The 12,633-nt window shown below is 33.4% G+C and overlaps 1 protein-coding gene across 1 annotated transcript; it reads right to left on the minus strand.

The window, feature by feature from the left end:
- Positions 1–2,926: 2,926 nt before the first annotated feature.
- Positions 2,927–8,321, minus strand: LOC145059314 (uncharacterized). The gene is made up of 11 exons (XM_079007169.1): positions 8,137–8,321; positions 7,921–8,024; positions 7,687–7,770; positions 7,448–7,564; positions 6,062–6,373; positions 5,633–5,985; positions 5,451–5,550; positions 5,297–5,356; positions 4,928–5,011; positions 4,719–4,835; positions 2,927–3,385 (listed from the first exon to the last, which is right to left on the minus strand). Exons 2-11 carry the CDS (start codon positions 7,978–7,980, stop codon positions 3,080–3,082), a joined length of 1,593 nt encoding a protein of 530 aa, XP_078863295.1. The 5' UTR covers positions 7,981–8,024; positions 8,137–8,321; the 3' UTR covers positions 2,927–3,079.
- Positions 8,322–12,633: the final 4,312 nt, after the last annotated feature.

Raw genomic sequence — 12,633 nt, forward strand, 5'->3', positions numbered from 1 at the left:
TTTTGTCTAACCAAAGTACCTAAAGAGAATCGTTTTCAGTCAGTTTTATCGAGATTAGTTGTTTATTTAATTGAGAATTTTAGAATCATAATCCCCCACTTTTATTTCTTTATGTTATTTAGTGTAACTTATAATCATAAATTTCAAATTAATTCACTACCATTCCCCAAGTGTTCGGCATCTAGTCTTACAACAACTATACTATTGCACGATTAGGTTTACTGCCTAGTGCGTGTATTAGTCCGGTTGCGATAAAATCAGTTTCATAAATTTAAAACTTGAACAATTAATATTAATATATATATATATATATATATATATATATATATATATATATATATATATATATATAATACATCAATAATCATCGGAGAGGAGAATGTATCAGGATGTGGAGATTTCACTATGCGATTATGCTCTTTATTCATTGATCATTCTTCAAGAGTTAGCATGGACCGCATCTCCAAGAATGTCAAAAAGGGTTTTTGGTGGCGGATCGTTGTAACAATGTGAGCAAATTTCGAAGACAAGCTACTTAAAGCATAGATGATAAGACTTCGTTCATTAACCGGGGAAACAAATATTTGCAAGCAAGTTAGATATAGATTTAATCTTAGTGCAGTATTCCATGACAGTTGAGTCTCCAATGGCTAGAAAGCAAAGTTTAATCCAGTTCCATGGCTTTGCTTTCTTTATTCTAATGAAAGAGATCTTCGATAGCTTTCCAGACATTGGTAACAGTGACATCGGGTACACGAATGGATTGAAGGACCAATTAAGTAAGAGTCCCATATAACCATTGTTTGACTATGTTGTCAACCTTTTCCCATGACGCATCCGCAGGCTGTTTTGATGAAGACGAAGATGACCCATCTAGGTGGTCATACATAGAGTACCCAATGCAATGAGTTTTGAACAGTACTTTCCAAGAATCGTAATTTAACCGATCAAGATTGAGCGAGAGGGGAATGTAAGATTTGATGTTCATTATTCCATAGATCTTATCTCAGGGGTCAGAGAAATGAGTGGAAGAACATGAGACTAACATGATGGTTGAACAAAAGACGATGATAAAGATGAACAAGAAAGAAGAAGCTTCGAAAAAAATGATTAGGGGTAGTCGACAGGATCGACAAGCTAGGGTTAGCATATATTGCTCAATACCATGTTGACATAATTAATTCCCATGAATCAAGCTTAGGCCATGCATTCCAATATAAATATATATATATATATATATATATATATATATATACACACACACACACACACACATACATACATAAGATACAATATGGGCTTATTATGAGTACATGGGCTGAATACAAATAATCCTAACTAACAATATGGGCTACATAACACATACAAAGATATGCTAACACCATTTTTTTAGCATTTCCCCAAAGTCAATGTCTATTCATCATGATTACCGTGATACAAAAGAAGATTTCGACCCAATAATTTATTTTTGATTGATTGATCCTTATTCGACACTAGAAGTTTCTTGATTTTCCCCCAATAACCAAATACTTTTGTATGTAAACAGTATACTTGATTCCATCCATCATGATGTGGTTCTGTACATCTTTCCTTCTTATTTGTAATCTCCTCCAATAATGGTATAAATTAATGTGATCATTTACATTCTATTTGATTTGTGCCAAGTTAATCACACTATTACGATTAACGTGAGAGTAGAGGTTTTGCACAAGGGATATTAATATCCAAATTGATAACGATAGTGCTTGTTAAATGATGATTTTTATACTGATTTTGGATTTTGAACGGAGAAGGATTAGTGTTTGTTAAAACAAGAAGGGAAAATGACTCTTGAGAGTAACTAACTGTTGCGTTTGTTCTCATTTGGTCCTTTTCCTTTTTTTGTACTCAATATATCATCGAACTTTATGTTTGTATTCACCATAACCCTTTTGACCAACTTTTGACCTGTGATAGCCAATCAAAGGGTAATAGTGAACACAAACAACAAGTTCGATGGTATATTGAGTACAAAAAAAAAAAGGAAAGGGACCAGATGAGAACAAACAGTTGGTTACCCGCTTGATTCATTTTCCCTTTACTCGTTTACAGCAAATCCTACGTCATCTCCTACTGATATTAATGACTTTATGAGATTCATTCTTGCTTCTCTTCAAAACATAACCCACGAAAGAACATTATTCATTCATGTACAACTTTGTAATGCACTTGAATATTTATTGGGAGAATCTTGACTAAGCAGGTGCATTTCATGACTACATTTAAATTTCCAATCAAATGATTTATTGTATCATGGATTCTAGACAAGTCTACAAACTAGTGGAATCACAAGTGCTGTGATTTTTGAGTTTACTTAGCTTTAAGATCGAATTAATGAGATAAGATACAACATCAATATGTACAATATCATGCAGCTTTTGCAGACACATCACCATAATATACCTTGAGGTAAACGTTTATGTTGATAAATATACATCTCATACACAATCATATCCTTTTGCAGAGAGGTGTTGACAGCTAACTACAGTAAGCATAGCATATATCATGTTTTAATGAAGTTACCCCTCCGAAACGCTCTTCATATACGTTGTGGCTAAAGAAGGTTACAGTCTTTGATAACTTTGCAACTTTAATTTCATTTTAACTTTTCGGGGAAAATGACTCAGGATGGTAATCAACTGTTGAGTTTGTTCTCATTTGGTCCCTTTCCTTTTTTTTTCCTACTGAATATACCATCGAACTTGTTGTTTATGTTCACTATAACCCTTTGACCAGCTATCACCGGTCAAAAGTCGGTCAAAAGGGTTATAGTGAACACAAAAACAAGTTTGATGGTATATTGAATACAAAAAAAAAAATCAAATGAAAACAAATGTAACACTTAGTTACCTTCAAGAGTTATTTTCCCAAAAAAAAAAAAGGAAAATCAAATCAATAATGTCACCTTTTATTAATCGGAAGCTTTTAAGGATAACCATGTACGCTTTATGAAATCAGTAATGTTGCATTTTATATCCTTCCACTTTCTATTAAATTATCTATACAAATATGTAACTCAAAAAAACTCTAACAAAAGGTTTTATTTGTACAAAAGGTACCTAAATCGAAACTCATAAGGGCTAACTTTAACATAATTTGAAATGGGTTCACTAAATGTTCTTTCTACGGACTTGATTGCTACTTGACCAATATCACTTGGTAATTGAAGGCATACCCAATCAAGAAATGACTCCATGTCTTTAGCAAAATCAAGCATATACCAATCCAACAGTTTTGGTATTGATAACAGGTTCTTTGATGTTGAAATCCCAACAGCAGCCTGTAAGTAATCTCTTTTTGCAACTTCAAGTTCTTTTTCAACTTCTGAACCACTATACACTCTTACCTTCATTTTAGAAAATCAAGAAAAGTATATTAAATAATGAACCTTACCCATTATTACGTTTTTCCAACAGTTAATAATACAGTTAGCTATTCAAGTGTTTTGCATTATTGGAAATTAAAGATGTTGTTTTATGTCATTTTTATTAACCACTTATTACTTAGTACATGTTTTTTAATTTTTAATTTTTTAATTTTTTATTATTTTTTTTGTATGATTAACCACCTTCATTCAATAATATCTCATTTTAGTATCCTCTTTATGTTTGAAGAGGGAATGTTTATTATTTTTTACTAATTACTTTATTTTATTAAATATCTAACTATATTTTATACAATCTCCAAATCAAATATTGAATTCATAACAGTAGGAGTGTTCTTTGAATGGATCATTTCGATCCAATCCAATTAACTAAATTCCAATTGTTTTCGGTTTTCAAAATATGGATCCGGATAATACAAATTAAATTCAAATCCGATCCGATCTGATCAAAAATCTCAATTTGGTTGGATCGGTTTTTATAATTTGATTTTAAAAAATCAAAACATTTTAAAATGACATATAATTATAATATTATCCAATTTTTACAAAAATAGCAAATACAAATTATTTAGATGTGATTTGAAATTTATAAACAACTACTAAGAAGATATATTATTGTTTAATATTTAATAGATAAAAAACTTTTGAAGAAAAAATCATATTAATGTTTTATCAGGTGAAACTTTTTGAATTTATTTGTAAAACTAAATTATATAACTAATAAATAAATATAGAAATTTTAAAATAAATAAATAAATAAATGTTATTCAGTTTTTTTTGGACTATTCGGTTACTATATTATAAATCAAAACCAATTCGAAATTCAAAATAATAATTCAGTTTTATTGAAAACCAATCCAAAAATTTAAATATCTAAACCAAATAATCAAATCGAAATTGTCAAATTGGACAATTCGGTTTTATCCAAATTGTGAACGACGTGTATAACAGCTATATAATATTACATATCATCGCAAGTTGTGCGAGGAGATAAAGTCAAAAACTTTAAATCTGTATTTAGTATTACTTTTTTCTAGTTTTCCATTTAATATATTTAATTATTTAATTGTTGTTGTCAAGTAATATCTTTTTTTTATTATATGACTCACATGTACTTAAAACATGACAATTTAACTATATAAGGACAATTTATAAATCATTTTATTTTATATAGATAAAAATAAATTAGTTAATTTGGAAACAAAAGCTATTGAAAAAGGTAAAGATTTATGATAATACGTTTTGTTAAATAAAGTGAATGTATATATATACTGATGAAGCATTGATAACTTACAGCAGGTGATGACCAACTACCACAAGACAATGCAAATGTCACTAGTGGTTCAGACAACTCCAAACCAGATATGTTTCTTGCAGTTTCTTCATTGTTCTTGAAACCTTTTTCAAAACCCTGAACAAATTAAACATGTAATTAATTGCAAATACATTAGCTTTTTTCATGCCACGAACATGAAAACATGAAAGATGCAACAGTTGACTTACATGATTTGCATGATATGGTAATCGCAGTATGAAATGCTCGATGCTAAATGCATTTAAAAGATGGCCTCCAACATTTATTGTTGCCTGATCATGAGAATGATACTCTTATTCATTATGGGGAAAAATGAAAGATATAGCAACATACTTCGGTTATAAAATTCTATTTTTTGTGTTATCCTTATTAATGAATTGCAGTGTGAAAATTATTAATGCATGATATAGAAACATATTTTCATGTATTTGTATATTATAGCGTCCAATTTTCTTTCTTTCGAGTTACAACATTAAACTTTCATTTTCTTCTATAGAAGGCACTTTAGTGTGAAAAATCTAAAAAGTTATAATGTTGTATTTTAGATTTGTTATTACCTCCTGCATTAATCGAACAATCCTCTCGGGTGTCTCTGGTATTCCATGGTCAAGAAACGCCTGATAGTTTAATGCACCAGAGATAATGAATTGATTTTATAAACTTGTAGATTACAAATAAATGAAATAAAGAAAATTAAGAAAATTTTAATACATTCATCATGCACGAATTATATGTATTGATCCAGAAAGCAAGCTTCTCTTGATGTGTAAGGCTTGCTAAGTTAACCAACTCAAGTTTCCCTAGCAGGACCCTAAAAAATCAAAAAATAACATCAAATATTGATTTATATTTTGTACTATGAAAATAAAAAAGAATAACTATCAAGTATTTACTTTAGTCTTTGAGCTAGGAACGTAGAGATTGTAGTACGGTTTTTATTAATAGTAGTTGCTTCAACTTCGTATAAATACTTATATGGACCTATATCTGTGTTCTCAAATTCATAAAAGATACCATAAGGATCTTTAAAATCCATTGCCCATGGATTCTCACATGATTGTAATGAAGGTAGCATTTCTGCCATTCTCAAGGGCGAAGTTGAGCTCATTCGTGCAAAAACAAACATTAAACATTTCAGGATACTTTCTGAAATCTTATTTGGACTATCATCTCCCAATATTCCCTTTTCTTGAATATAAAAACTACTTTTTCCCACATCTCCACTCTCTATCCCTTTACCTTCAAACTACCAAAAAAAAATTCCATATAAAAAGCTTAAATTGAAACCAAATTCACTATCAATACGATAAATTAACACTTACACGTTGTTTTTGTGGACTTGGACATTTTTCTGCTGAAATATGTTTGTGTAGAGATCGTTTTAATAAAGCTTTGACCCTTTCGGTTTTTGGATTTGGGGATTTCTTAGTAATGGGTGTTGATACATTGGTTTCAATTTTACGATCTCTTGCATGGCAATTTTCTTGAAAATCAGTTAAGTTTTCAAGATTCCTATTAAAGAAAGAAACGTAGATAGCTTCTTCATATAAATCTTGTCTAAATTGAACCATCTGGTGTTCTAGCCTAACAACTTCTTCTTCCAAAACAGCCACTTCAGCTAGGAGCTCCAACGTCTGCAAACATCCATGCATTGTTAGAAGCATTAAATAATAGTGCAATCACATTTGCATGAGTCCTAAATAAGTTGTGTATGTTAGAATTCTAAATGTAATATGGACTTGATGTTCGTGTACATGTTAGGGGTTGTTTCTTTTTCTTGATCGGCTTAATGGGCTAAGTACTTAATCAAGACAACTATGAATGGTTGTTTTTTTTATTTAATCCAGATAGAATGACTAAATAGGTTAAGCCAAAAAAATTTGGCTTAATGTGTTAACACACTAACCCTTTATCTATGTGTCTTTCTTCTCTTTTCATCAACAACAATACTCTTCTCAAGTTAAAATTGAAGAATATTATGAATCTTTATTTGGAACGTAAGCCTTATCCAAGATCATTACACATTATCTACCTATGGACCAAAAAAAATAGTTCCTTACTCTAATTGTGGGTCGGTAATATTATGATTATAGCCGGTACATCAAAGGTGGGTCATTTCATCCACTTATTTATTTATTTATTTATAATTTTTATAAAAGATTACATAGAAATATAAACTATGAATTATCTTAAATATTTGACCAACTTATTTATTTATTTATTTATTTATTACTTTTATAAAAGATTATATAGAAATATAAACTATGAACTACCTTAAATATTTTTAAACGAACCACCTAAATGTTTTTGACAAAAAAATATATATTTATAAATCAAAATTTTTAAAGCTTATCTTTTATTTCTTTTTTATCGGTTTTATTTAAATAGTAAACATATGGTTTTCCATTCTATTAGACTACTTATGCTTAATTACCAATTGGTCCATACACAATCTTGATGGACATTTATATGGATCTCAACCAACTGTTAAAATGTAGTGTAGATCACAGTAAACAACATAGACTTTCATTTCATTTTTAATTTGTTCATTGAAAAATAGTAACTAAAACAATCCACCATCACAAAACCATTATCAAAGTCATTCAACCACATCTTTTACGATTTTTTCTAATAAAAAATTACCCAAAATAATAATTAAAATGAAAATTGGACTACTATGAACATCGAAGGGGAAAAAGGTGTCCTACCAGTGGAGGGAGATACGGAGGAAGGCGAGGAAGAGCCCCTAACGGGCGGGTTAGAGCCCGTTCTAAAGCACTATGAACATTTTGTTCATGTTTAAGCCTCTTTTTAAGCTTTTCTACCTGAAAAAGGAATTGATATATTATATATAATTAAATATAATTGCACTAAATGAGAGAACGTCAAGACACCTCAACTAATACCAACAAACATAAATAAAAAGTCAAAGGTGACAGCAATGTACTTCTTGTTGCAATGCCATTTTTGTCCCTTTCCCAGAACCTTCACCACTTTTTCTACTCTTCTGAGTCTCTATTTGCATATCAACCTTTTCCAAAATGCATCAAAGTTAATGACAAAGATTTTCATAAGCACCTCATGTGCATTAGATTTAAGATGATTAGGTTCTTCACACAACTAGTTCGTAAAAATGAATTCTGAAATCTAATCGAGCTGGCAAAGCAAAGAGTTCTATTACCTTAGAATCTTTGAGTGAAGTTGTCTTGGATTGTGGATTAGCCTTTAAACTGATATTCATCTTAACATTTACAGATGCTTACAGCAATTTAACACAAATGAATGCTGCAACATGGGATGAAATACGAAGGTTCGAAGAAACAAAATCAATCTATCAGCAAAGAGAAAAAAGAACAACATTAACTGAGATTAATGTGAGAAAAAAGGTGAATGAGACCTGAGCTTTTCTTCTATCGTTGTCGGTTTCATTGTGTCTGGTGATATTAACTTCAACTACGTACTCTGTAATCAAATCGACAAATTACACGCGGGAACAAAAGCTGAAAGATGTAGTTCTTATCTCTGAGCAAGTCGATCTTTACCGACAGAGTGCTTGCCTCGATTATTGTCCATGGGGTCCTTCTTGCTTCCTGATTGAGCTCTGGTTTATTAAAACGAAGAACGTGAATGCATATAAAAGATTTTATAATGGAACAACGTGGCTGCTTCTCTTTTTATAATGCAAGTATCACCTCTTTCTATATCTTGGTTCAGATATATTAATATTAGGCTAAACTATAGATTTTACTAGAGGTGGCAATCGTGTCGTGTCGTGTTGGGTTCGTGTCGTGTGGTGTCGAAACACTAAATGGGTTGAAAGTGATCGACCCTAACCCGACCCATTTAATTAACGTGTCGTGTTGTATCAACCCGTTTATTTTCGTGTCGGGTTTCGGGTTAGGGCTATGCCTTGAAATATGTCGTGTCATGTGAGGTTAAAAGATTGAGCATGTTGAAAAAGTAAAAGTTGGATAGGCGGAAAGAAAAACTAATAGTTTGAAAGCAGAATAGATGAAGTCATAGTAAGTTCATATGACAAAATTAAAAGACTGAGAGTTGGGGAGGCGGATGATAAGGTCATGAGGATGTGAGAGTGGTAAAAGAGACTGGGTAGTTTGGGAGAGAGTGGAAAAACTGAAATGATGTCTTGATCTAGACGGCTAAATCATTTCAATGTTACAAAACAATTCAATTCAAAGGTTTTATTTTTCTTATGGTTTTGGTTTTGTATCTTTCTAGATTATTTAAATAATTCAAAAAACATGTATATAAATAAACGGGTCATTTTCGAGTCATATTTGAGTTGAAATTCTCAACCCTAACCTTACCCATTTAACTTTCGTGTCGTGTCGTGTCAACCCGTTTATTTAAACAGGTTGAAATATATTACCCAAACCCGTTTATTTCGTGTCGGATTCGTGTCGAGTTTCGTATCGTGTTATTTTTTGCCACCTCTAAATTTTACATATATTGTATGCTCAAAATTATCGACATAGTATCTCCAAAGTGTTAGAAAAAAAAAGTGTAAAAATAGGGTGTAGTAATAATTAAATATTTGGATAAATTGAGAATCTTGTAGTCATTTTCTTGAAATTATTTGATTTTATGTCGGTTAACACAAATACTTTCGTAAAATAATCCAAAGCAGAAGATCTATAACCAAGTATTATGTTCGTATAGGTATTGTTTGTATTCTTAGGAATGTCAAATGTGGAGTATACCGAGTACCCATAATAACCATAAAATAAGGATGACGAAAGTATGATTTTTTAGAATTTAATTTCCGTTAAGGCCGTCAATATTAATTTTCCAAAGCTCATGATCTTTTAAGGTCTCTTCCATATTTAAGCTAACAAATTCAAAGTTCAGGGCATCTTCTTCGGACTCCAACCCTTCCAAGCAAAACCCTAGCCTACATGAAGAATTTAGAGCTTGTTCCTTTAGGTTAAAGCTTATTTCTTGGATTTTGGTGGAGCTTGAGAAAGAAGGAAGTCACAAGGAAATAAGGGAGAAAAGTGCAAGCTTGGATCCATCATCGTCTTCAGAAATCTGAGTTGTTGAGTGCAATGTCCGCAAATTCTAAGTAAAAAATATGTCGGTAACATGCGATGGGTCCCGCTTAACACATTCATCCGGCCCCGCTCAGTACAAATCTGTTAGTAACATGTGATGGGTCCCGCCTAACACATTCATCCGGCTTCGCCTGGTATACATACAAACACATACAATACATGCAAGACTCACACAGGCAGCTAGCATCCCTTAATCATAATCAATGGGCCGACATTGGTGCCTTTGACCCGTAAATACTATGAGGAGACTCACCTTTATTTGATGCCAAAAATTCACACTCGAGCTGCTGCTACCATAACTTCTCACACAAATCCAAGATCAATCCTAATCAATAATTAGGGTAAGTGGTAACTGATGGGTTTTGGTCATAAGAACATCCTATGTGCTCATACAAACCCTAATGCTTGGATCTAGGTTTCTCTATTGTACATGCAATTTATCCAAGACTATAAACCCTAGATCTAGAATATGATAATCAATATAACATATAATTAGTGTTTAGATCATACCTTGATTGTTATGTAGCAATAACAATCTCAAATCCTTCTTGTATTGACTTTAGAAAGCTTAGAGTCACAAATGTCACTCCTCTAATGGTTCACAAACACCAAGAACAAGAGGATGAAGAAGATAAGAGAAGGAGGCTGACCAAAACATGTGGAAACCCTAGAAGGAAGCTTGTCCACGTTTTTGGGGCATAAGGGCTCTATATATAGTGAGGCTATTAGGGTTATCTAACAAGGAAACCCTAATTTGGATGCTTAAGCCCTCAGCAACCCATGGACTCCTTTCCTTACAGGCCTTTGTAAAGCCCGAAAACGGATCTACCAATGATCAAAGACAAATAACAGAAGCAAAAGATGAAACAATAAGCAAATAACAAACAAACCAAGCTTGCATACGCCTTAAAGCAATAAAATGTCAGATACAACTTGAAGAAAACACAAAGGCATCAACAACCTTTAAAGTCTGACACAATGCCCTATTTATAGACCTGACTTACAACCGTGAGGTGTTTACGGCCGCAAGGAGTTTACGGCCGTAAACACATAACAACCGTAAATCGGTTTTTCCTACACAATCACTACCACTAACTAGTATGCCTAGACCAAACCATTACACAGGGTCTTTCAATCTCCCCCTTGGTTTGGACTAGCTCGAACCCATTCCTTTGTTAACAATCATCACGTCCATCTGGCCCATCCCTCCATTCCACATTCTCTTGCTTAGAATCTCCGCGACCATTGTTGTGTACACCTTGGCTCCTTCCTCGTATATGTCTTCAACAACCTTAATTTGAAAGTTGCTAAGATAATGAATATCCCACTTCTTGAATTGCAGCAAGTCTCTACGGTCATACAAACGGATACACCCATTTTTAAGTTTTATGACCGCTCCAGAAGTATTTTCATCATAGACCCAACATTTTAAAGAACTAAGAGATCCATCTTGATAGCCCTGAGGAATTGGAAATCGCTTGACCTGCTTCGTAGGAGGCCACATAACCACCTGTAATGGCTTGTCGGTAGATTCTTCAAAGACATCTGGATGTTCAAAGATAACTGACTCTACCGTCGGCATCGATGGAAAACCTTTCTTAACTTGATCATCCAGAAAGTGCTTAAACTGTGTAACCTGAGGATTATTCAAGAGATTGATAAACGGAGCTTGTGACAACTCCGTTAGATCAATTCTTGTTAAATACCTAAAAGCATAGACATCCTTGTACAGTTCTGAATTACCACTCTTATGAATGATAATCCACAGTCTGAGAGGGTCATGAAATCCCCATGCAGCCACTCCGGATCTATCTCCAAATGTGTCTCGAAATCAAACAACTTCAAGATCAGTGACCTTTATTAAGGGTTCACCCCGAGATGCATTTCGAGTAGTATTCCGTTTAAACAATAATTTTCCTCTCTGAACATCGTCTTCTTGACCTCGTCGGATAATCTCTTGAATATACGGAGCCACTGGAGGATCAACTGTAACACGTTCAGTAGTACCAGAAGACTGACGGACCGGCAAGTCTACTGGAAAAGCCTGCACGTGAAGATTAATTCTCTATTCTTCAACAGTCGTCTGATATCTATCACCAAGATCAACCTCCAGTTTCTTCTTCAACTCAAAATAGCTCGAAGTCAGCAGATTAAAATGATCTTGTAAATCGGAGATCTGCTTGCTTTTCAGCTTCTTATCCTTCTTGAGTTCAGCTAGTTGTCCGCCAAGACTAGACTTATCTGATTGTAGCTTGGATACTTGCATACGAAGATCGACATTCTCGGCACGAAGCTCTGCCACCTGAATATTGAGTTCAATGTTTTTCTGGCTAAGAACCGAAATTTCTTTCTGCAGACCAGTAAGAGTAAGATTATCACCCCTAGCACCCCCTTCATCAATAGAGACACCCTTTCCTCGAGGACCAGGTGACAAAAGTTGTTCTTCTGCCATGTGTAGCACCAGCCTTTCGGAAGCAGCATTCCGATTAAATCTAGGAACCGAGAAACTGGGTGGTGCTGAGGGACCAGCAACATCAAATGTTGAACTAGGACCAGTAAGAAACATCTTTGTAGTGGTGAGTCTTGTAGTAGTAGCAGTGATAGGTGGGGTAGGAAGACCGCTAACCAAACTTGCGATCAGTTCAAATTGTCTTGCATCAAGTCTTCTTCTTTTAGATTGTGGTTGGTCAGCTTCTGGAGAAAACACACTCACAAACGGTTCGGAAGTAGGAGAAACAGACACAGGAGGGGAACATCCCATAACCATCTCCATAGGAATAGAAGTCGACACAATTTGCTTGGAAGTAGGAGTTCGCGTTTCA

The sequence above is a fragment of the Lactuca serriola genome, chromosome 6, assembly GCF_051521515.1.
Source record: "Lactuca serriola cultivar US96UC23 chromosome 6, Lser_US96UC23_V15, whole genome shotgun sequence".
NCBI lineage: Eukaryota > Viridiplantae > Streptophyta > Magnoliopsida > Asterales > Asteraceae > Lactuca > Lactuca serriola.

Bases quoted from the DNA above. Each gene is read 5' to 3' on its own strand.
- LOC145059314 (XM_079007169.1), bottom strand. From the start codon at position 7,980: ATGAATATCAGTTTAAAGGCTAATCCACAATCCAAGACAACTTCACTC. The intron at 5,012-5,296 runs GTAATAACAAAT...TCTCATGATCAG, and splicing joins TTGTTCGATTAATGCAGGAG to GCAACAATAAATGTTGGAGG. The intron at 4,836-4,927 runs GTAAGTCAACTG...TAATTTGTTCAG, and splicing joins TACCATATCATGCAAATCAT to GGTTTTGAAAAAGGTTTCAA.